This window comes from Mercenaria mercenaria, chromosome 15 (assembly GCF_021730395.1).
Source record: "Mercenaria mercenaria strain notata chromosome 15, MADL_Memer_1, whole genome shotgun sequence".
Classification (NCBI taxonomy): Eukaryota; Metazoa; Mollusca; class Bivalvia; order Venerida; family Veneridae; genus Mercenaria; species Mercenaria mercenaria.
The window spans coordinates 67,158,716-67,185,400 of record NC_069375.1 but is presented as its reverse complement, the minus strand read 5'-3'; the positions used below and the strand labels follow the sequence as shown (position 1 = coordinate 67,185,400).

At 35.5% G+C, this 26,685-nt stretch overlaps 1 protein-coding gene and 1 long non-coding RNA gene across 3 annotated transcripts; one reads left to right on the top strand and one right to left on the bottom strand.

Moving 5' to 3' along the window:
* The first annotated feature begins 285 nt into the window (after nt 1–285).
* LOC123562702 (uncharacterized) lies at nt 286–5,107 on the top strand. The gene is made up of 6 exons (XM_045355310.2): nt 286–382; nt 2,057–2,125; nt 2,597–3,163; nt 3,547–3,666; nt 4,413–4,508; nt 4,864–5,107. Exons 1-6 carry the CDS (start codon nt 301–303, stop codon nt 4,869–4,871), a joined length of 942 nt encoding a protein of 313 aa, XP_045211245.2. The 5' UTR covers nt 286–300; the 3' UTR covers nt 4,872–5,107.
* A 14,836-nt stretch (nt 5,108–19,943) lies between these two features.
* On the bottom strand, nt 19,944–24,979 carry LOC128548854 (uncharacterized). Of its 2 annotated transcripts, XR_008367256.1 has the most exons (4): nt 24,858–24,979; nt 24,242–24,302; nt 21,293–21,378; nt 19,944–20,112 (listed from the first exon to the last, which is right to left on the bottom strand). It is a non-coding gene; the product is annotated as an uncharacterized LOC128548854 (long non-coding RNA). The 2 variants fall into 2 exon arrangements; XR_008367255.1 differs by lacking the exon at nt 24,858–24,979 and having other exon boundaries at nt 24,242–24,394.
* Between the last annotated feature and the right edge of the window lie 1,706 nt (nt 24,980–26,685).

Sequence of the window (26,685 nt, the reverse complement as noted above, 5' to 3'; positions counted from 1 at the left end):
GGTTGATTAAAAATCTAGCATTTGCATATAAGTGTGTCAATCAAAATTTTAAACAATTAAAATCATGCAATTCTCAACCAGCATGTACATTTACATAACATAATGATTGTTAGGTCATTAATGATCAGTTAACATGTACTGAATACAAGCTATTACATAAAGGGGCTTCCATTTTTAAGTTTTAGAAAGGAAATCGGCGCAATAAAAGAGGAAAGTTTAAACTGTAAAACATGATTTGTATTAGACGTTTCGTAATAAAAATGTCTGTTCACATGTACGACTGATTTACGACAATTCAATATGTTTGAAACGGTCTGCTATAAAAGGCTCGCACTTTTGAAGTTTCACTGCAATCGCCAAATACTCGTCTATACACAAACAGGTAAGTGAAATAATTTATTATGATTTTTTTAAAAAAGAAAACTTTTTATGCTGAGAATTTTGCATTTTTTTTTCTTTCATAATTAGAAAATTGTATATCATTCAGTTAATGATTTTAATTCGACTTTCAGATAACAGTGAACGTTTAAATAATTTCAAATTTCATGCTACATGGGGTTTTCTTAATATTGTTTGAACTGATTAAAAATTTTGATAATAAGGTTTGTTTTAAAATGTTTTCAGCTTTTTAATTCTTTTTCTTTTTAATTTGAATTAAGATAAACAAACGAAAATTCCTTTAAAATAGGACCTTTAATCATGAAAGAATGATATCTTTTGTGCTAATATAATGAATTTCCGTAAACAGTGTATAAATTATCATAAAGAAAAGTTGGCGAAATGCCACATTGCCGTATCAGTTTCATATATTTTTTTTTCAAATGAATTTTTAATATGACTATCGATAAGCGTGTATCGATGTAATATATAACTTAATAAAATATATATCATATCTACGCTCATTGCATTTATATCAATTTATTTTCTGTTTGACTTGTGTATTAACAAAAATGGCAACACGTGGAACACATTCCAAAGTTTAGTTGAGCCGCGCCATGAGAAAATCAACATAGTGCATTTGCGACCAGCATGGATCAAGACTGTTTGCTTTCAAAGCCTATTGCAATTACAGAAACCGTTAGCGATCAGCATGAATCCTGACCAGACTGCGCAAATGCACTATGTTGGTTTTCTCATGGTGCGGCTTATTTATTTTATTTATTTTCAAAGTGAATAGAATGCTTAGTATGATGATGTTTTACGTTTTACTTACACTTGCCAGCAAATAAATATATACTTTCTAAACTTTAAAAATATGAAGGAAAGTTGTGTGTGTGTCTTTTAAGACTTTTAAGGCTATTCACATGCTATAAGAATGTTAAGGCTAGATGCCAAAATATTTAAAATTTTAGAAAACAAGTAAATCTGTGGGTTATATCATTACTTTAAAATATACGTTTACACATGGTATTAAAGCAATATTTAGACAATAACTTTGAAGTTTTATTTGAAATTTTCTTCTTCTCACTTATGATTCTCTACTATTTCGTTCATTTTGAAACAAACATATACCTCGTATCAGAACTTAACTAATGGATGTCGTGGCGTTAAAACAACGATCAGTATTTTGAAAACTTTCTCTGTCAAAATCATTTAACTGTAAAAGTAAGAAGATTTTAATGTGTGCATCGAAAACTATGCACATGTTCTTTGCGAATAAACACTGTATCCTTCAAGTCATACAAATTCTTCCCTGCAGAACTCATGCATATTCATAACCTTCGCATGCACACTTAAAAACATCATGCCGTACAAGAGCGTCGTCTAGCTCTTGACGAGTGTAAATATGTTCATCCTGAAGATGACACTACTTTCCTCGTAACATTCATTTTGTTACATTTGATATCTGATATTTTTCAATGTGAAAATACAAGATATATTTCACTGTAGTATTTCGGCAATTTACTGAAAAACATGCAACAAAATTCATCGCCACAAGACTGGAAAAATATGTGCACGATTCCTTTACATAATGTTATTCTTGCACATTTAAGGGAACGAAAATTTTTCATATGGCATAGGAAATGTAACTTTTATGTCTTGCTTTTTTTTTCAGACAATCACTCAACAATGAAGTCAGTTATCCTGTTCGCACTCTTCGGCGCCGCAATGGCCATTGGTAAAGGTAGGTTTAAAACACAACCTGATCATTATCATGGAGCTTAAAATTCTTGATAAAGAACTGAGCATTTTTGAAGAAAACTAAATAAATACAAGTACATTAAACTGAAACTTTCATAAACCATCCTTTCTGGAACCATAAACTACTATTGTTACAGTATGTTTTTACATTTTGATACTTTGGGAGTTTGCGAAATACGTTATTTCATGAAATTTTAAAAATGTGATGCTGCACGCAGATTACATTTTATATCTGTGATGGAGCTGATTTTAGCCGAGAGATTCCTCTGACTAGTTTGTTGTTCAAATCTAAATGAAAACATGATTAAATGAAATCTGTTCTAAAAGTCTAAAAAGAAAATATCCCAAGGTCACAAAATCTGGAATCAAAGCGCAATCACTCATCAAGTTTCTAATTTATAATCAGAAATTGAGCGCCAAAGCGATTAAATTAATGATAAATACATATTTGCAGGCGGTTATGGATACGGTGGCGGCTACGGCGGCGGATACGGAGGTGGATATGGAGGTGGCTATGGAGGCGGCATGGGTGGAGGCACCGGGGGAGGTGTAGTCATTGTGTCTGGCGGTGGAGGCGGAATTGGAGGCGGTGTCGGCGGAGGAATTGGAGGAGGATACGGAGGCGGATACGGTGGCGGATACGGTGGTGGATACGGAGGCGGTATGGGAGGAGGAAAATATGGCGGTGGCATCGGTGGCGGATATGGCGGTGGATACGGCGGTGGTTACGGCGGTGGATACGGAGGCGGCATGGGAGGTGGCACCGGAGGAGGAGTTGTCATCGTATCTGGCGGCGGAAGTGCCGGTGGTATTGGAGGCGGAGTAGGAGGCGGTTATGGTGGCGGCTATGGTGGTGGCTATGGCGGCGGCTATGGCGGCGGTATGGGAGGTAAATACGGAGGCGGTATTGGAGGTGGATACGGAGGTGGCTATGGTGGAGGTTACGGAGGCGGTATCGGCGGCGGTATCGGCGGCGGTATTGGAGGCGGTATCGGAGGCGGATATGGAGGTGGATACGGTGGTTAGTACTTATATCTTGAAACGTTATTTTAAATCCATTTCTTAAATGCACTACATTATATCTCTGTAAATGGTTAAGCACACGTTCTTGTGCAATTCGTAACTCTTTGAGACTGATAGTAAAATTTGTGTTGTTACTATAAGTCATTTGAAACAGAAACTTTTATTTAAAATAAATTAAACAAAACCGTGACAGTTTTGGAAAAAATAACTCCAACCCTGAATAAGACAATGGTAATACTGAAGCAAAGTGGTATTAAAATGTGCGGTTAAGCAAAGCTTTCAGCATTTTAGGATGTGGCCTTAAACTCGAAACGCAATTTTCGTAACAGTTAATACGACATAGCTTATTGATAATAATTATTATCATGACAATGTTTGAAGGTGGTTACGGAGGTGGTATGGGAGGAGGTGTTATCAAAATTGTCACCGGCGGTGGTATGGGAGGCGGATACGGCGGCGGATACGGAGGTGGTTATGGTGGAGGATACGGAGGTGGCATGGGTAATTATCTAAAATTATTCCTATGGCTTTAAATGCAATTTAAATTAAACAGCAACATTTGGCGTTAGCGTCATGCACTCGAATGAATTGGTCATTATTCTTTGCTATTTATTCACGTGATAATTAGCTGAGACTTGCAAATGCTATTACAATTGCATTGCGAATGTAATTGCACTTACATTAAAACGGTTTTGGTGTCTACAAGGATTTGCTCTGCAGTTTTAAAAGAAATACAAACCGTGAAAGATAAATATGTCAGCATTTTTTCTTTTTTTCAAATCCAAACAATCTGCTTGAATGTTAAAAGAAGCTGTTCTTCATATATACAAATTACGGGAATATAAACTTTGCAAATCAGTAAAAACAAGCTATAAGTTTGCCTTATTAAATTGATAGTATGGAAGTCGTACATCAGCAAAAACATTCCGCCCGCTTAGCTCAATAAGGAGAGCGCAGATCAACCGTAAGTTCGATCCCTCGGCGAGAGGCGTATGTTCTTCTTGACGATTTGATAAAAGACAGTTTGTCTGAAATCATTCGTTCCGCACCTACGTGGAGAAGTTATTCCTTACTTGCGGAAAACAGGTACAGATTCCAGGGAACTGCCCGCCGTTACATGACTGAAATACTGTTGAAAACAGTGCAAACTAGAAAAATGTATTAGGTCTGAATTCTGGTTTGAGAAATATTGCAGCCGGAGGCCGTAGTTGAGAGGTTTATAAAAAAAAATTCATCTGTCATTTCAGGCGGCGGCTACGGTAGCGGTTATGGCGGTGGATACGGAGGCGGATACGGCGGCGGTGTAGGAGGCGGTGTAGGAGGCGGTGTTGCACTTACAAAATGTACGGTTTGAATATGTTGAAACGAAAATAATAATCTTATTTTATTACTTTTTTTGACTAAGTAAAATAATTTTTATTTCCAGTTATTTATATATAAAAAAAAATCTCATTTAATCTTTTTTTTATAAAATCGCAAAATCGAGTATTTAGTATGTGCAAATGCTTACTTGAGATGAATTTCTAAAACATAACGTACGGATAAAACGCCTTGTTCATATCTGATTTGGTGAGCTTAATGTTCCGCACGTTTAAACCTTGTCACTCGAGTAAGTAGAATGAAAAACAGTACACATATTATTTAAAAATAAAACTTGTATCATCTCTGACTTAAATATGTTTTTTTTTCTACTTTCAGCATACTAAAAAGTTCTAAGACCGTCCGACAAAGTAATACGAAATAAAGTCGACCATGATTTGCTGATGTAATACGACATCTCACTATCCCGACGGAATGCCGACAGGACCGTTTTACCGACGAGATCTATATTTTGTAAACGCTTAGTTGTTAGTTTTTATATAATACCCTTGTTTCATGATTAATTTTTGCTGTTTGTGTATGGAAACCTTTGCTTCAATGTAATAAAGCATTAAAAATCTCATATCTTGTTTGTTTTAAAAAGAATATTTGAAATGTTTCTATCTAATAAAACGCTATATCTTTGTAGAGGTCAATTTCCATACCATTGAAAACCTAGACTCACCCATAACATCAAATGTTTGCAAGCTGGATGCGTTACAGTTACGCTACAGTTTGCGCTAACAGACCGCCTAATGGAAGGCCCAAAGTGGTGTCTTTGTACACATGGTCCCTTAATACAATCTCAAAAAAAGGAGCTGCATGACTGATTCCATAATGCAAGTGGTCTTATTTTAAACGTAGTCACTCGAGCAAGTTTGACCTCATTGACTAATTAACCTTTATCTTGCTGTGCACGACTGATTCTGCCTTTGCGACTAGTGCAGATCATGATCAGCCTGCACGTCCATGCTGTCTGATCATGATCTGCACTGTTCACTATTCAGTCAGTAAAGTTTTTGTATGCACCCCTTTTACCAGTAAATGGTACTGTCGAAACTGAAAGAAGAACAAGTTCATTATAGAAATTTAGCAGGATAAGGGTTAACTTATGCATTTTCACTTGCTGTAACATTATCTGACATATTTTAAACTGACAAGATTCAAGTATACTGCAATTAAAACACACGGATGTCTCGTCCCCGCCGATACCCATGTGTCTCCCTTTAACTATAATAGCTAAATTCCTTCATACAACCATCCATAGAGGCACACGAGCACCAGAGAAAATAGAACCGTAGCAAACGCACAGCGCTCGACAGTAAGACATGGCAAACGAATTAACATAAAAAGTGAGCAAAATTCTCTGGAGACTGAGAAGTAAAAAAGATTTTCTGTTTAAGTACAAAGTGACATGATTTTCTTGCAAAATATTGCTAGTTTTAACAAATTATTTCTACTTTATGGAATTTTTTGAAATAATACTGGCTTAAATACTTATTCTCGTCAACGGTAAAATGAGGCCAGATAATCATATAGGCAAACTCATCGCCCAAATGTCCATGTCTAGACTTTATTTTCAATATTCATAAATCTGCCTTTCTCAATTGGTAATTGATGAGATCTAGTTGTATTACGTCAGCGTGCCATATTATTCACTTGGCATCAAGCCATAAAACGTTTTGATTAACTAATGAAAAAATGTCGAACTTAATCATAATTAAGAAAAAAATCGAACACTTCAGTATAATGACATGACTTCTTTATATTTTTTGAAAGGAGTAGCACACGTTGTACAAGAAACATCAACAAAATAAAACGTATTATTAAAAGAAGGACAAAGAATAAAGTAATATTTAGTCGCAGGTTATTTTAACGGCGAGTTTTCTAAAGCTCAAGAATATATGACTGATAAGTCTCTTAATCTTTTGAAATACAAAAGACTATGCTAAAATATGTCCCGCCCATATCAACGAACTATAGTTTACAGGATCTTTACACTTTCGATTATTTTAAGAACGCAAGAGTAATAAATTTATGTGACTATGCTATGCTTATGTATCCGAGAGAGAACCTTTCACTACTTCGTCCTAAAATTGCTTCACGGGGCCTTTAAATAGATTTCCAAACGACCGTTTGAATAATTAGGACATCTTAATGTGTAGAACTTCATCTGTTCTATTAACAAATGAAACACAAAAATGTCAAAGGAAGGTAAACGGAATGTGAATTCTACGATTCTTGTCCGATATACAATGAACACCGGTGGTGTATAAAATATTAGATATTATAAAACATAGACATGCATCTTTTGCCATACATTTACAACTAAGCCCATCCTTCTTAGGGAGTAACATTAGATAATTGTAAGTTTCGTTTAAGGCGATCGAAACAAAACGTTTTCCGACTGGCCTAAATGTCTAATTGAATGTCATTAAAACTTCCGTATATAGTTTTTAAAAAGATGGCCGACGCAGTGTAATTGGAAAATAATGATAAATGGGATGTTATTCGTAACAAGAAAGCCATGGCCGCGTGACGGAAACAGCTGATGTACACAAAACCATTATTCCGCAAATCAACCAAACACGGGATACCTACTTTCGTTTCGGCCAGATCTTTTCGGTCTGTTCTAATAATGTTGTATTTTGGATTAAAATCATCTGACGTGGAGAAAAAAAGCTTCCGTCAAAAAGTTGAATGTTATAACACACAAGGGAAAAATTGAAACTAGAAACATTTTAGTAACTGGTATATATAGAACTTGTATTTTAACGTGACTTTTATTGTATTATTAGTCATACTTGCTACATTTATTTAGACATACCAATAGTCATACTAAATATGTACTGACCGACACATACATTTTAAACTGTAAGCAGTGTCATTCAGGATTTGTCATTTCACTCAGCGTTGCACAAAATACAGGGTGAAGAAAATGAACACTTTCATTTAGTTAGAAAGCGTGTTGCATGAATCGTTCTATAGCTAAAACTACCTTTTATACGTTGATCTATCTGATTTTCTTACCTAGTCACGTGACACAAATCATTGTAGGTCATAGAAACGATTTTAATACGGCTGCGCCGAATAACATGATTAATACTTTTATACTGTATCATTACATAAAATTTCCATTTTTTCTCTTGCTGGGAAATTACTGCAGTGTGCAGTTTATTTCAAAATGTTTGCCCGCTATCTTAGTTAACTAAAGCAGCCATTTGAACTGGTATATGAATTATAAAATTAGCCCTCAACAAAAGATTAAACGTGGATCTATAATATCTCCCCCAATAAGAATAAACATCTTTTACTTTAATTAAAACTGAACGTCAATTTTGTCAAAGTAAGATCATACGTATGAAGCGGCAGGAATAGCGTATACAGTACAACATATTGAAGTAGACTGTCATCTTTGAGTCAAAGATAAGAGTTATTGTACTTGTTTTCAGAAAGTGCTATTGGAGAGGATTTAATGGCAGAGATATTCATTTTAAAGGACAAGAGAGAAATGGGTTTTCTTAGAAATTATCAGTGTCATTATGAAGAAAGAAACTTTATTACAGATTACTTGATCTCACTAGAGGTTGTAAGTCCACCTATTGAAATTGTGCACTGAGTTAATCATGATACAATTAAATAAAATGATTCCAAATGGGATACAAACAATCTGTTTTTAAATTAAATAAGCCCAGACTGTTTTTACTTGCAAATCGTCTTTGTTATAATTCCATAATAATTACTACATTAAGCCCTGAGTTTTAATTTCTGTTTCAATTTTATTAATTGATAATGCTAGAACCTTAACCTTTAGCCTGCTAGCGGCAAGTGTTCTGCCTTTACGACCAGTGCAGACCAAGATCAGCCTATACACCCGTGCAGTCTGATCATGGTCTGCACTGTTCACTATTCAGTCAGTAAATTTTCAGTGAACACCCCTTCATAATAATAAATGGTATTGCCCAAACTCAATGATAGACCAGTCGATTTTAGAAATTTAGCAGGCTAAAGGTCTAAATAACGTTGTAAAATTTCAAAAATAGCAAGATTACCTCTTGTTTAACAGATAATAGGACATATATTCATGAAGGACTGAAGTCCGAAACCTAGTCACACTCTAGATTAGTGTCTTCAGGAAGCACTTCCGAATGCAGGGTTTTCATATGAACGGTATTCAACATTTGTCACCTATATACAGACATAAACGATATGATATGACTTACGATCTACTTTCCAGATTTTATTTACTTCACAACAGCGGGTGTTAAGTGCTGTGTGGCGGCCGTAAAAAGTCGCCCCGACTTCATCTCAGTGTTGTTATATTTTCTGGTCCTTCGGGATCATTGATTTCAACTCATTTAGATTTGAAGATTGAATACTGCTTAAGCCGGTGCTAGGGGGCGTTGGCAGTGTTGCATTTTCAATTACTGCTCACGAACAGACTCAATCAAACCGAGTCTGCAATTTTCACAATTTGCATTGTTCTCGGTGCTTCCGAGGGATCAACTATCCAGATTCAACTATGCACTTCCCATTACTGCTCATGAACAGACTCAATCAAACCGAGTCTGCAATTTTCACTATTTGCATTGTTCTCGGTGCTTCCGAGGGATCAACTATCCAGATTCAACTATGCACTTCCCATTACTGCTCATGAACAGACTCAATCAAACCGAGTCTGCAATTTTCACTATTTGCATTGTTCTCGGTGCTTCCGAGGGATCAACTATCCAGATTCAACTATGCACTTCCCATTACTGCTCATGAACAGACTCAATCAAACCGAGTCTGCAATTTTCACTATTTGCATTGTTCTCGGTGCTTCCGAGGGATCAACTATCCAGATTCAACTATGCACTTCCCATTACTGCTCATGAACAGACTCAATCAAACCGAGTCTGCAATTTTCACTATTTGCATTGTTCTCGGTGCTTCCGAGGGATCTACTTTCCAGATTTTATTACGTTCGTTCGATACTACGGCTAAGCACACTTAATGATTTGAGCCGTGCCATGAGAAAACCAACATAGTGGGTTTGCGACCAGCATGGATCCTGACCAGCCTGCGCATCCGCGCAGTCTGGCCAGGATCCATGCTGTTCGCTAACAGTTTCTCCAATTCCAATAGGCTTTAAAAGCGAACAGCATAGATCCTGACCAGACTGCGCGGATGCGCAGGCTGGTCTGGATCCATGCTGATCGCAAACCCACTATGTTGGTTTTCTCATGGCATGGCTCATATTTTCCTTAAAGGTGCAGTGGTAATTGTTATCCCATTAAGTAAATATTCAAGTTGAACTTTTGCATTTTATTAGTTACGAAAGTTAAATTTTATTCTTGTACTTTGCAAACCTCTTAAATTCTATTTACTTACGCTTATACGATGCACTTGGTTTAGTTTTAACAAACTTCAGTTTCTTTACCTAGTACGGTCGATTATAAGTATAAATTCTTTTCTAGAATAATTTCTACAAGTACAGTGTATGAAAATATGGTATTTTATACTAGTCTGCAAGCGATAGTATATTTCTTGATTTAAAAAATGTACTGTAGAAAAAAAAACACAGCGTATCGCTACAAACGAAAAAAAAAAGACGCCCAGACTTTGTGCTTACTGTCTTTGAAACGTCATGACGTCATTTCTCTTTAAGGACGTTATTTCCCGGCTCTTGTGTACCTTAACATTTGTGTGTGCGCATGCCCAATCGGAGGCTAACTTGACGATTTACGACAACGTTTACGACAAGATAATTGCGTTTGTATATCTATTCTTTTGAAATAAATTCATCAACCTGTATCTGATCTGATGCTTAATGATTTAACAATGCTGAAATAATGAATAAATTACCGCAGAAACGCTACGAAACATTGTTGCCTCAATATGACGTCATCGACTTCATAACGTTACGTGTCAGTTAGCGCGCAAAATTAATAGCTTATATCTTAAAAGTACGTCATTCTGAGCATTTCTTTTTTAGTTGAGCCATTATCTGCCAAACTATTTTTATGAGTCTTTCGCTCTGAATAATGATCAATATTTTGCGGTTTTTATGTAGTTATATCGAAATGTTAATATGAGGAACAGGGATGTGCTTAACTATTTTATAAAATAATTAATTATTTACCTGATTCACTGATCACTGCTAGATGAGGCACAATAATAAAGAATAATTAGATTTAATTGACAATAACTGGTCAAATCTGAGTGAGTAATTAATTAATTACAATTATTAATTATTAATTACAATTATTTTAATTGACTTTTGTCTCAATTATTAATTAATTTGAACTATTTCAAATCTGTTAATTAATTATAATTAATTAAATTATAATTATACATAGGCACAAGCCTGATGAGGAATGTAAGAAAATGGATAATGATAACGAATGTTTTTGGGAATATAGCTGGGTTGAAGGTTACTAATTAAGGCCATTTTTAAATAAAAATTGAGCAGTTTGATTTATAATAACTATTTTTAAGTTTCCATTGAAAATTTGGTACTTATATATTATAACTGTGCTGTAACTGTAATTGTTCAAATGTCAGAAGAACATAGTGATTTATTGAATTCAATTAATATTTCAATGGAAACGAATACCGTAACCTTTATATCTAAATGTAAAATTCAAAGGTGTTGACACGTGTCTATTTAGGGAACACAACTTAAGCACTTTATCTGTATTTTAACACTATCCATGAGAATAATAATTGCAAGCACAATGACTTTTCCATGAAATTGCCAGACGAAGGGTACTGCTGTAAGTATTTTAAGCTTTGAAATATGTTTGGATAAATGCACATAACATGAATGTATTACTTACTTTAAAAGTAAAATGTTTTGAAGCTACATTAAACGAGAAAGATAAATTTTGTTTCATTTTTTTTCTAAGGAATTACGATAAAAAACAAGATATAAGATACTTTAAAAAACTGTGTTGCCACGGTTACTTCAAACGTTAAGATAAATAGGGTACCATGTAAAGTGCTTGATATTCTGGTAATAATATTACTCTAATATTCCATGTTGGTCATTAACAGAATGGCACTGAAGCCGTTGAAGAGCGCGTTATCGTACATTGTTGTTTAAAAATGAGAAACACTAGCCCGCGACATACTGTATACATTTTAAGCTTATATTAGAAAGCTTATGCGCATACTAGTAAAATTATCTAATACGCAGACTTCTGTGTTCCAAACAATGACTGTTTTTTTACAATATGTAAATATTGTGACTTGGAATATTCAAGGACTTAGTAAATACGTTGAGGGTTGTACTTTAAAATATTTTTTGAAGGGCTTTGACATTATATGTTTATGTGAGACTTGGTCAAGTTATACAGGTGAATTCGATCATTGTATGAGTAATTATGTGCATTTTGATAATATCCGGAAGGTTAATAAGAACTCAATTCGTAACAGTGGCGGAGTATCCGTATTTATTAAAGAGTCGTTGTTTCAACATATTAGTATTACTAGAATTAAAAAAGAATTCAAAGATTGTATCGTGATGCTATTTAAATTTTCGTTGATAAGCGACTGTAAAGATCTTATTATGTACTTTTCATACGTATCACCAGAATTATCATCATTGTATCATGATAATGAAAGAAATGGAATTATTCTAATACAAGATAATATTGATAATATACGATTAAGTTTTCCTGATGCTATGTTTTTCTGGGCTGGGGATTTGAATACTAGGATTAAGGATCTTTTAGATTATATACCAGCAGATAACCTTTTTTATGTATTTGGTGATACAGAATATAATAGTAGCTTCTTTGATATCCAAAGGCAAAGTAAAGACAATCGGTGTAATAATTTTGGTCGAACTCTTATAAATTTTTGCTGTACCCACGACATGCATGTTTTAAATGGTCGTTTTGATGATTCTCAAGGTAATTTTACTTGTTTATCTGGGGATGGAGCTAGCGTGGTAGACTATATGATAGCATGTGAAGATCTTTTTAATCATGTTTCATATTTCGATGTCTTGGAAAGGGATGAATCGGACCATTTTCCCGTAGCCTGTAGATTACACTTTAGTATATACAGTCATAATGAAACACAAACATTGGTCTCAGAGAGTACATCTGGAATGATATTTCCGAAATTTAAATGGGATTCTAATAAGAGCCATACTTTTTTCACTGTTTTTAATAATCTTTTTGAACAGCACCGAGACTCCTTTCTCAATCTTATAAATACAGACATAAATAGAGCAGTTGGTACATTAACTAATGTATATCAAGAAGCAGCATCACATATGCGAGTGTATTCTAAATCTAGCAATACTACATTATCAGTAACTCAACCAAAATGGTGGGATGAGGAGTGCGAAATATTAAAACTCAGTAAATATAGGGCTCTGCGTCAGTTTAGAGCAACAAACTGTAATCAAGACCTTGAATGTTATAAAGAGAGGAAAAGTATTTTCAAAAATGCTGTAAATCAGAAAAAGTATGCTTTTCAAAGTAGAGAACGCATTAAACTCGTTGAATGTTGTAATAACATCAATCAGTTATGGAAAGTACTGAAGAAATCTAGACCCAATCAGAGCGTAAATAGTTTAACTGTTTCAGCAAATGAATGGTTTACATATTTCAGTAGCCTGTTATTTGATGAGTCTGCAGAAGCCATTGTTATTAATGATGAGGGTCCCCGCGATCAATTTCTAAATTCTGAAATTACCTTAGAGGAAACTAGAAGCTCCATTTTAAAATTAGCAATCGGCAAAAGCCCAGGTAACGACGGATTGAATGCAGAATTTTATAAGTATACAGATGATATAATAGCTCATGTACTATGCGTTCTATTTAACAAGATATTCATGAGTGGGAGTTTCCCTACTTCTTGGGGTCAAAGTATAATCTGTCCAATACATAAGTCAGGAGCCCTTAATGATCCGAGCAATTATAGAGGTATATCTATAACTACCACAATGTACAAAAACTTTTCTAATATCATGAACTCACGTTTATATTCGTGGGCTGAAAACAACAAAAAAATTGATGAAGCCCAAGCAGGTTTTAGACGTGGTTATTCTGCCATTGATAACGTGTTTTGTTTACAAGCCATGGCTCAGAAATACTTGTCTAGATCTGGTGGTCGTTTTTACTGCCTATATGTCGACTTCAAGAAAGCTTTTGATAAGTTTAACCATAAAAAGTTATTTGAAAGTTTACAATCTAAAGGTGTAAACGGTAATTTTCTCAGGATCCTTGCTCAAATGTATCAAAATTTACAATCTTGTGTTAAGACATTAACGGGGAGAGTGACGGATTATTTTCCTTGTAACATTGATACAAGACAAGGGGACATAAGTAGTCCTGTGATTTTTTCCTTATTTATTGATCAATTATCCTCCTTACTGCGCGAAAAATGTAATTCAGGTATTTTTATCGACAATTCAATACCTGATATATTATGTCTGATGTTTGCAGATGACATTGCAAATTGTGCAGAAACTGTATTTAAGTTACAACAACAACTCAACGTATTTACAATTTTGTAATTCAACAGGAATGGAAGTTAACCTCAGTAAAACTGAAATAATTGTATTTCGAAATGGTGGACCCTTAAGAATTAATGAAAGACGGTTTTTCCGTGGCCAATTAGTTAGCGTTACGACTGTTTATAAGTATATGGGCATCTTATTTACGCCGACCTTATCTTCGACAGCAGCTAAAGAAAAGTTAGCGTCACAGGCACAACAGTCGATATATGCTATGTATAACTATCAAAGGCCATTTGGATATTTTAGCATTAAACAGTTGTTTCAGTTATTTGATGCTATGGTAAAACCAGTACTCTGCTATGGATCTCAGATTTGGGGATATAAATATTCGCCAGAAATAGAAACCATACATACTAAGTTTTGTAAAAAATTTCTTGGAGTAAAAAACTCAACGAATAATTTAATTGTTTTGGGAGAATGTGGCAGACTACCAATATGTATAACCTATTATTCAAACTGTGTTAAGTATTGGTGTAAACTTATACGGATGGATAATTCAAGATACCCTAAACGGTGTTATTATATGCTAAAATCTTTAGATAACGTAGGCAGAATCACCTGGGCTACTCAGCTCAAACACTTACTATTTTTGTTTGGTTTTGGTTATGTTTGGGTTTCACATGATGTTGGAGATACTGACTACTTCGTTAGTATTTTTCGTCAAAGACTCATAGATTGTCATACACAAAACTGGAAAGAGTATATCGATGAATCAAGTAGATGTCACCATTATAAACATTTTAAAACTTTAATATGAAATAAGGCACTGCCTCAATCGGGAATCGATCAGACTTCAACTCATCCCTTCAACATTTAAAATCAAAGCCTCGAGATGTCTGATGGTTGCGGGTTTTGGTAGAGTTATTTTCATTTTAAATGCCAGTCTATAAATATACATGTACAAGAAACAAATACTAATGTGCCTTATATCTAAGATAAACTCTGCCTGACCTTACATGAACAGCTGGAGGTCAGTGATGTAACCATGGGCTGGAATACCTGATCATTGACAGATCTTATATAATCTAAATGGCTAGTGTGAATGGTTAGAAATAAGAACTGCTTGATCATTGATAATTCATCCGCATTGTTGATGAATGGGACTACTTTGTGTAGCACATGAACAAATTCCTTTGGATGTGATTTGGAATCAAATAAAGATGCTACATGATTGTCAGAACCCGCAACCAAAAACTGTCTACTAGGGTGTTTAATAACAGGCAAATTGTTGAGAAGCACAATGACAGATTTAAGGTGATCACAACAGCTCACACTGTGCTTCAGGTAAGCTAAAAATCATACAAACTGAAAAGTTACTAGATTGCAACTCACTGTTAACAAGACTTAACAGACAGACACACATTAACAATCTATTTGCACCACCGCAGGTTAAGAGCTCAGTCTAGGGAGACATATTAGCCTTCTTGTGCAGGCTTGGCTTTTTCTATTTGTGTTAATTGTAATTCTGAAATTACTCCGTAAAACAAATCCTAATTTTGTTTTTATATACACATCACAAAGACTTGCATTACACTTTATTTATTGAATAAACTGTTCACATGTTTAAGTTTTATCTGTATACACATTTATAATGATCACAGATCACAAAAATTTTTTATCCATACATGAAATATAGCTGAACTGTGAATAACAACTTTTAATAACAGTACTGGATGCTTTTGTCACGCTTTGAAATAAGTATTGTCAAAATAAAGAAAATGTGACTTGCTGTAATCTGTATTCTAAAATGTACAATTTCTCTTGCAACAAGAACAAATAAACAAGAGGGGCCATGATGGTCCTGTATCACTCACCTGACATATTGACATAAAGATCATCAAGATCAACATTCTGACCAAGTTACATAAAGATATAATCATAAATGTAGCCTCTAAAGAGTTAACTAGCTTTTCCTTTGATTTGACTTGGTGACCTAGTTTTTGACCCCACATGACCCAGATTCAAACTTGACTGAAAGATCATCAAGATTAACATTCTGATTAAGTTTCATGAAGATGCAGTCATAAATGTGGCCTCTGGAGTGTTAACAAGCTGTTCCTTTGATCTGACCTAGTGACCTACTTTTAATCCTACCTAAACTAGATTTAACTTGGCCTATAGATCATCAAGATTAAAATTCTGACAAAGTTTTATTAAGATATGGTCATAAATGTGGCCACTACAGAGTTAACAAGCTTTTCCTTTGATTTGACCTGGTGACCTAGTTTTTGAGTTTAGACGACCAAATATCAAACTTGTCCAATATTTTATTGAGGGTAACATTTTGACCAAGTTTCATTAAGATTGGGCCAAAATTGTAACCTCTAGAGTGTTAACAAGCTTTTCCCTTAATTTAACCTGGTGACCTAGTTTTTGACCCCACTTGATCCAGATTTGAATCTGATCTATGGATCATTAAGATTAACATTTTGACCAAGTTTCATTAAGATATGGTCATAAATTTGGCTTCTAGAGTGTAAACTAGCTTTTCCTTTGATTTGATTTGTCCTAGTGACCTAGTTTTTGACCCTACATAACCCAGATTCAGACTGGTCCTTGAGATCATCAAGATTAACATTCTGACCAAGTTTCATGAAGATATAGTCTTAAATGTGACCTCTACGGTGTTAACAAGCTTTTCCTTTGATTTGACTTGGTGACCTTGTTTTTTATCCAAGATAACCCAACATCAAATGTGTCCAAGATTTTATGGAGGGTAACATTCTGACCAAGTTTCATAAAGATTAGGTCAAAATGTGTTAACAGTCAAATTGTTGACGATGGACGGACACAGGGTGATCACAAAAGCTCACCTTGAGCACTTTGCGCTCAGGTGAGCTAAATGCTAGAGTTGTCACAGGAGTGACGAATTATACCCCTACAATATGGCCTTATCACAGAACTAAGCCAATATCAAAGCAGCATTTTCTTGAGCTATGACCTAATGACCTCAAATTCAATCTCCATAGTTTCATGATCCTCCGCCTAAGTGTTCTCAAGTTGTTGTATGGAAAAGGTTTAAATGTTCCGGGTCATCCTGACCTTTGGAACTCTAAATCAACACAGGTAATCTGCTGGTCAAGACCAACCTTGTACTAAATTTTGTGTTTCTCATCCCAAGCATCCTGAAGTTATTGTCCAAAGACCGTTTTAAAGAACCATAATTTATTTTGTTGAACTTAACATCACACCGACACAGGATAGGTCATATGGCGACTTTCCAGTTTTAATGGTGGAGGAAGACCCCAGGTGCCCCTCCATGCATCATTTTAAAGAACCGGGTCAGTGTGATCTTGACCTGTGACCTACTGACCTCAACATCATTAGGGGTCACCTGCTGGTCATAATTAACCTCCCTAACAATTTTCATGATCCTACGCTCAAGCATTCTCAAGTTATAATCTGAAAAACATTTCACTGTTTTGCCTTATTGTGACCTTGACCTACTGACCTCAAAGTAAAACTTGACCTGTAATTCATGATGTGACACCTGTGTACCAAACTTTATCATCCTAGGCTCAAGGTCCAAAGTTGTCATTCAGAAACGGTTCAACTGTTCAAGGTCACTGTGACCTTGACCTTTGATCTACTGACCTCAAATTCAAACAACCTGTATTTTATCATGTTACACCTGTGTTACAAAAGCTATGATCCCAGGCCAAAGCGTTTGCAAGTTATCTTGACCTTTGACCTACTGACCCCAAAGTCGAACTTGACCTGTAGCTATGTACCAAAAAATATTTAAATCGGTCAAGCTTTTCATGAGTTATCATCTGGAAGCCATGAAAACCTACTAACTGAAAGACAGACAAGCTTACTACATGGGGGTATAACAGAACATTCTCTTTAAAATCTCATGAAAAATATGAGAACTAGATGCCCACGGGCAATATGTCAAGCCCACCAGCTGTCAAAAGGACAGGGAGTTGTGCATGACACTCCTTGTCTCATTGAGTCAAACATTTATGCCAAATAAAAGAGATTGCAAAAAGTTACAATATAAGTTATTTACAGTAACAACAAAGGAACGTAAAATTTAAAAAAAAAAATATAAAAAAATTAAAAACAAAAAATATAAAAAAATTCTAAGTCCACACAAAAATCCGCACCAGCAGAGATTGGTCAAAATACACCTGAAAATTGGATGTAACATGCATGTTGTACTACAGAAAAGTTGTCTTGATTATTCCCTACGACCAGTAATAAAAAAATTACAAATGTAAGCTATTCATAGTAACAACAAAGGGAAGTAATTCCAGGACCTTATGCATGATACTCCGTCGCATGATTATGAACAATTGTGCCAAGTTAAATCAAAATCCCTCTATGCATCAACAAGAGCTGTCTCCATAGGATGACATATGCCCCCGATGGCACTTTGAATGAGTAGTTATGGCCGATGTTAGAGTTTAGGACCTTTGACCTACGGAGCTGGGTCTTGCGCGCGACACGTCGTCTTACTGTGCCACACATTCATGCGTAGTTATTTTAAAATCCATGCATGAATGACAAAGATATGGACCGGACACGCCCATCAATGCACTATCATGAAAAATGACCTTTAACGTCTAAGTGTGACCTTGACCTTTGAGCTACGGACCTGGGTCTTGCGCGCAACACGTCGTCTTACTGTGGTACACATTCATGCCAAGTTATTTGAAAATCCATCCATGGTTGACAAAGATATGGACCGGACACGCCCATCAATGCACTATCCTTTAATGTCTAAGTGTGACCTTGACCTTTGAGCTACGGACCTGGGTCTTGCGCGCGACACGTTGTCTTACTGTGGTACACATTCATGCCAAGTTATTTGAAAATCCATCCATCGATGACAAAGATATGGACCGGACACGCCCATCAATGCACTATCCTTTAATGTCTAAGTGTGACCTTGACCTTTGAGCTACGGACCTGGGTCTTGCGCGCGACACGTCGTCTTACTGTGGTACACATTCATGCCAAGTTATTTGAAAATCCATTCATCGATGACAAAGATATGGACCGGACAGGCCCATCAATGCACTCTCCTTTAATGTCTAAGTGTGACCTTGACCTTTGAGCTACGGACCTGGGTCTTGCGCGCTACACGTCATCTTACTGTGGTACACATTCATGCCAAGTTATTTGAAAATCCATCCATCGATGACAAAGATGGACCGGACATGAAAATTGCGGACAGACTGACAGACTGACAGACCAACAGACTGACAGACCGACAGACGGTTCAAAAACTATATGCCTCCCTTCGGGGGCATAAAAAGAAATGCTCCAGACAATGTCGTTCTTGTATCTGACTTTTGACCTCTAAGTGTGACCTTGACCTTAGATCTAGGGACCTGGTTCTTCCGCAAGACACTCCGTCTCATGCTGGTGAACATTTGTGCCAAGTTACATCAAAGTCCCTCCATTCATGAAGAAGAAATGCTCCAGACAAAGTTGACATTCTTGTATCCTTTGACCTCTGTGACCTTGACCTTAGACCTAGGGACCTGGTTCTTGCGCATGACACTCCATCTCATGATGGTGAACAACTGTGCCAAGTTACATCAAAATCCCTCCATGCAAAAAGAAGAAATGCTCCGGACAAAGTCATTTTTGAATTTGACCTTTGACCTGTAAGTATGATCTTGACCTTTGAGATGGGAACCTGGGCTTGCGCATGACACTCCGTCTCAATGAGGTTAACATTCATACCATATTAAACAAGATTGCTCATGCCTGTCCAAATTATGGTCCGGACAAATAAATCCGGACGGACGCACGCAATACACCAAATAGGACATTTGGACAATATGTCTTCGCATCTGCAAGCGGGCTCGACAATAACAAAACCAATGTGATAATAACATTATCTCTTAAAGTAACAGAGCTTAGTCAAACACTGCTGTTCTCAAATAAATCTAGTTTCTAAGTAAATCCTGAATTCCTATCCTTAAAAGTTTTGTTTTTTTATTAAAGTTCCCTTGTTCTTCTGTCTTTTTATATTTTCTGGCGTTTCTTTCTTGCTTTTTAAGTATACTGGATTTGTTGACCTTCCATTTGTAGCTGCCTGCTCTCAAGAAGTGAACCTGTAAAACAGAAATCAAATATTGTAACTTGATAAAAAGAGACCCCAACCAACTTTCATAAAGATCCCATGAAAAATGTGACCTATAGAGTGGTCACAAGCAAAAGTTTACCGACGCAAGGCCGGACGCCGCGATATCACAAAAGCTCACCTTGTCACTATTGACAGGTGAGCTAAAAAATCAATATCTGAGAACCGCTTCCTCCGGTAACACTAAAATGTAAATAAAATTAAACCATTTGTTGATGTGATTTTTGGGAAATGTTACCTTGCATGGAAAAAATGCAATATTTTTTTTATTGGGAAGTGGCCGAATATAGGCCTCATTCATGTAAGGATGAAAGCCCTGCCAGCTAACAATTTCTGACAAGAAATCATTTTCAAAGTTTTTCTTTTCGGTGAGTTCTATATGGAATTAAATTCTATGGGTAATTTTGAAAGAGGACCACCCCATGATCATTCTGTGAAGTTTGGTGTAAACCTGCCCAGTGGTTCTGAAGAAGATTTTTTACAAATTGTTGGCACATGACGGACATCAACTCATGTTGTCACCCTGTGACAGGTGATCGAGCTAATAATTGTTTAAATTTGCATACATGCATGTATTATATTTTATGGTTTTGTCCAGAAATGCTTTATCATCAAGAAAATGAAATGGAGTCTTTACTAAGGTCCAAAAAAAATTTTGTTTCCGGTAAAATGCTAAAAAAAATTAGGGTAGATAGGTCAGAAAAACTTTTTCTTTGGATTTTTTAAAATTATTTTTAGGGAGACTTTTTGGAAATAATTTTTGTGTCAAAAAATGAATACAAATAGTGGGGTTATGCCTCTAGAACATCAATAAGTTGATTTATAACATCACTGTCCATGTTTAAAGCATAAAAAGTGCAGTTTTGCAACTTTTTGTCAAAAAGTTGAAAAAAAATGTTCTCAAAGACAAAGGCGGACAGACCGTCCATTTAGGGTCGGGCCAAAAATTTATGGTAGGTCAGGATACAGGAAACAGACAATTTTTACGCCTAATTTCCTTGGTATTTGATTCTATGCACTGACTCAATCGCAAAAATCTGTTCACACAAATACTAATTTGTATACAGTATACCTGATCATGCTTTTTGAATGATTGAAACTGCTTCCCACAGCTGCAACTACATAATAAAGAAACAGAAAGATAGAAATACCTTATGAGCCGCAAGCAAGTGGTTTCAGTCTGTCAACAAGCACTTTGGAGCAGTACAACAATACTCTGTATAATAGACCAAGATGCCTGAAAATAGCGAAAAGTGATCAAATTAAGAAAACATGGACAACCAGCTGTTTTGAAATTTCAAAGGTCTAAGGGCTAACATCCTTTTCGCAGTTTTTTCAAATTTCATGCCAATAAGATGACCCCAATTATTATGAATTATATCATCGGCATTTTTTAATGAAAATAAAACAGTAGCAAATTTTGTCAAAATGTATAATGAAACGAAGTAAATGCGGTTTAAAATTTCAGTTTGAAAAAAGAAAAGTCACTGTATGAGTAGGTTTGTTTACACGACTGACCAGCCAGAACAGCCAACATTACTTTAACCCAGTGAATTCCAGGTACCTTTTTTACTTGGTGGTCTATGACCTTCACTTTGCTCGGTAATCATTAAAAGGCAAAAACAGACTGGTAAAGCAGCTAGAAGAATCTGTTCTGCCTTCCTCAGTTTAGTATGAACACAGGAGCCGACAAAATGCTACAACGTTTATTGGTATCTGACGGTCATGATTCATAAACGTATAACTTTAAACGTATTTGAGTATGTGTGCAGTGTACAAAATTCAGATTTGAACTAACCCATGCTGGCAACCAGATAGAAAATTTTCCAAGCCTGACACCAATTTCACATGGCTGAACTTAAAGCTGAATTTTGAACCATAAAACAACTGGTCTAGCTCATACCCTCAAAATACTTCATCATATGAGCCATGCCATGAGAAAACCAACATAGTGGGTTTGCGACCAGCATGGATCCAGACCAGCCTGCGCATCCGCGCAGTCTGGTCAGAATTCATGCGGTTCGCTAGCAGTTTCTCTAATTCCAATAGGCTTTGAAAGCGAACAGCATGGAGCCTGACCAGACTGCGCGGATGCACAGGCTGGTCTGAATCCATGCTGGTTGCAAACCCACTATGTTGGTTTTCTCATGGCACGGCTCAATTATTGTTTGGGACATGCTCGACTGGGGATTCCTAGGAGAACAGGAACTGAATGCATCGGACCAAAAAGTAATGTGAGCAGCCTCAGTTTGCATTTGCAGAGCTCAAATTTAACTTTTTTGACCAACGTACTGCAAATTTTAGCATGTAGCTTTTTTTTCTTGTTGCTAAATCTGAAATCTACTTGCAAATTTAGACTTTCAATTAAGAATGTTAGAATATCCTAAAAAATCATGCTAGAACATCAATATTGTTTGCACGGTTTTCCTTGGCGTACAATTTTGTGCGTTATAACTCAAAATGACCATCAAAGTAATTCGGAATGCATCATTGATGGCGTAACTTAACTACTGGCTGAAACTACGGCAAGGCAAATTTTTGTACCTAATATTATAAACAGTGATTCAACTGTATACATGTACGAATTAGTAAGATAGCCTGCGTTCTAGATTTAATTATAAGATAGACCTCTACATTTCTTTATAATCAGTAATCCATTCAACAAAAAATGGCTAACCAAAAAAGATGTTGTGTTTTCTGTTATCCTCAAATGAAAGCGAATCTACAAACATTAACAAAAACCGCAACAATTTTGACTATCATTTGTATTTGCAAAATAAACTGTGTGAAATTTTTATCTTAACTTGCATTCCATGAAATTGACTTGCATTTAGCGAGTCCAAAATTTGAGCCCCGTGATTTGTGAAAGTAGAGTTTTTTCTAGCTAATTTGGGAACATAACCTATACCCCCAAAATTAGGAATTTTGATGCATAAATGTTCCAAATTGGGAAATATTTAGTCCCATAGGAAATAGTAAAGATGTGTTTAAGCACTATCTCATACACTTGTTTCACATTGTACAACCTATTTAACATACTTCCACCACAAAATTGTCTATAATTTGGTCAATATTTGTGAAATTGTGATGAAATTTTTTTCAGAATGTAGACTGGGAATTTTTGCACTCATTTTGGGAAAATACATACTTTTTGGCATTGGGAATATAGCCAAATAACGGCTATAAAAACGGCCAAAAAATAACAACCCTGGAAAGTAATTACATCTTCTGTATGATTATGGTTCTGACTAACTCTTAAATTCTTGCATTTATGGAACAGTTTGAATTCAATTTCTTCATAATTTTACAGACATAATTCTGATCAACTAATCGAGCATGCTTCAGAACTCCAGATAAGGGCTGTATTTTTGTAACTACGAACTTGTTAGGGATCAGATATGACTTTATCTTAAAATGTGGACGTATCAATACAAATTTATTTTAAAATGTGGTTGTATCGGTACGACATGTAAACAGTATTATATATTACAAAGAAAGATCGAGCCGAATTGCATGTCTGCGCCAAGTTGCGCTTATCAACGCTATTGATAACCGACTGTTGACAATTTGCACGGTGTCAAATGAGTGTGGAATATATGAAACAAACGTCAATAGCATAATGTAATGCATTAACACATAACTTTTTTGGACTTCAAAAATTATGCGTCATAAAAATCTGAAAAGGGGAAATAATTCTACCAAAACTGAAGCCCAAGTTATTTTTATTTTTATATATATTTATTCGTGTCATGAACAGATGAACCAAGTTTGAAAGAAATATCTTTACTATTTTTCAAAAAATGTTACTTTTTATGTCGAAAGCCCGATAGGGCAATGTTACTAACCTGTTTAAAATCTATATTTTTTTCTATAAGCCGATCCGATTCCCTATATTTAGGCCGAGCACAGCTTATCGGCAGAATCATAAGCTCAACTTAATACTGTGTATACATACAACGAGCCTTAGGAAAAAATAATCTTAAAAGGCCCATTTCAAATTGATAAATAAAAAAATGTAAAAATAAGGAATTTCTAATGCTTTTTATGGGTGGGGTGTTTGTTTACATTATTAATTATACAATGGGAAGTTAGTTACTCACGTTTCTAAAAATGTCAACAGGTCCAACCATGCACATGCTGTACTGGAGTGCCGTCCATATTCTATATAAAAGTAAAATAATTCCATTAATCAGTCATGCCTGCAAGTAAAATCACAGATCTCTTAATTTTAAAAATTCAATATAGGCTTAGTAACAGAGAAGTTCAAAGAAACTTAAGTACCGGAAAGGAATTAAAATACGATATGAAAAGCGACACCAAGGTGAATCTATTCCAATCTATTCTCTCATTCCCCGAGCTGAAGAACTCGTTGGAGAATGTTTTTGTTGGGAAACACTACTTCCTATAGTTTTGTCGGCCATAGTCCAGGCTTTGCACCACTAAAATTATGACTCTAATATACTGACTAGAGGTTAGGGTTAGGTCGACTATGGCCACAGTGGTTCGTTTGCCCTATCCTCAAATTTTCAAAATGTCGGCGCCAATGTAACGTGTATTCACTCTCACTCTAAATATAAAAATGTTCAAAATGTCGCCGTTTAAAAATGCTACTGTACTCAGTATTGAATAAAGCATGTTTGTATCACAAATTATATCAGTGTATATAGTCACGTTACCGGCTGATTAGCTTCTGACGCAACAAAATTAACAGCTTACTTTGAATATTCTTTCGGGTCGCAGACATCTTATTGTGCGGATATTGCGTTTCGCCTACTGATCTGACGGACGCTTATTAACATTAACGAAGACCGTGATATCCCGAATTTCATCGGGGTCGTAGCACGCCCATGGTCTAAACCGGAACTCCATATTTTTTTATTTGGATAGTATGTGTTGTTTGGATACCCTCGTATGTTACCGTAGTGGGATTCGATCCCGATTTTCGTCGCTTCGCGACGAAAACCGGTAAGATCGATTCCCTATTAAATACAGAACGTTACCTTACAATAAATTTGCCATTTAAATACAGGCTAGCAATGTCAAAAGTTCGTTGTTCAAGCCATAAGCTGCATGTTGAAACTGGTAGGCACAATAATACCCCTTTTGAATCTCGTATCTGCCAATTTTGTTATAATAGAAGTAACACTAGTATTGTTGAATGTGAATATCATGCTTTTTTTCAGTGTGAGAAATTTAATGAGATCCGTAATCAGTATCTTCTTAATTGGTATTCATCTGACAGAAGTATACAAAGTTTTTATAACATACTTAGCTCTGATAATGAAAAGGTGTTATATCAAACAGCATTGTATCTTGAGAAGCTTTTAAATAATGTTTGACCAGTTAATTATGATATTCAGCAGCCTAGAGAACTATTATGTTAAGATATGTTTGCTAGTTGACTGTGTGCTGAATCTATGAAATATGTATCTCAACTTAATCAGTGTATATGTATACATTTTGTGGGATCACAACTATCTGATTGAACCACTTACTATATATTATGTAGTGTATTTTGGGCCGGAGGTACCTTTGTTACATTTAATTAACTTTTGACTTGACTTGACTTGATAACAGTGAACCCGAAATACACAGAAAAGAGCTAAATGTCCGCATTTTCGAACTTTTTTCGATATAAAATACTGTTTGAGGGTCATGTACTTCAAACCTGGATAAAAACTGTACTTGGAAAAAGAGACAGAGATAAACGAACTTGAGATTGTAGCAGCTAAAACATTAAATTACACGAAACAAATTGCTACAGTTCAACTGAAGATTTGAATTTACCCTGGTAACAAGGTATGCTATCTCCTGAAATACGCTGTTGTAAGAAAAAGTATAACTGTAAAAGTTATACATATTATCTGGCTTTTTAAATAAAAGAAAAATGTTTGTTGGCCAACATAATAATCAAACAAGTTTAAGTATAGCATAAGTTCCTTCTAGGGCACATCAATAAAAATATATAATGATCATCTTGTAAAATTTTGGTTGCAACGTCAGTTTTAAATAGTTGACTAGTTGAATACTATATTAATAAAACGCTCATTACAGTTACGTCAAATTACGTTTGAATGACGTTTGAAACGTCACGCTAATAATATTGCAAAAAAAAGAATTTAACAACTTTCAATATAACTAACAAATTTAAAAAAGCACGAACCCAGACCACAAGATTTGTAGTTCAACGCCTTATCCACTCGGCCATGGACTACTACAATAATTCAGCTGCGCTAAAAGTATATAAATACTAAATGCCTAGACGGTATCTTAGGTAAATTCTCATGTATTTTTGGTTCCCATTTTAATCGATAATTTGAGGAGCTCGATTTTTTTCTGCACATGCGCATTCCCTAGTCCTGGCTTCCAAAACTCTAAATGCCGCTTTTTCATAGTTAACTTTGTTTTTTCATAGTTGCGGCTTTAGAGTTTTGGACCAGGCCTACTATGAAACCATACCAAAATAAAAGGTTGTCCAACTTTTGATCGCAAACGTAGTCAGCTGAAATTCTGAACGAAGACGTATGGGTATCTTTATAAAGTA

Coding starts and splice junctions, on each gene's coding strand:
- LOC123562702 (XM_045355310.2), top strand. CDS start 301: ATGTTTGAAACGGTCTGCTATAAAAGGCTCGCACTTTTGAAGTTTCAC. Junction 383..2,056: donor ACTCGTCTATACACAAACAG/GTAAGTGAAATA, acceptor TTTTTTTTTCAG/ACAATCACTCAACAATGAAG. Junction 3,164..3,546: donor ATATGGAGGTGGATACGGTG/GTTAGTACTTAT, acceptor CAATGTTTGAAG/GTGGTTACGGAGGTGGTATG.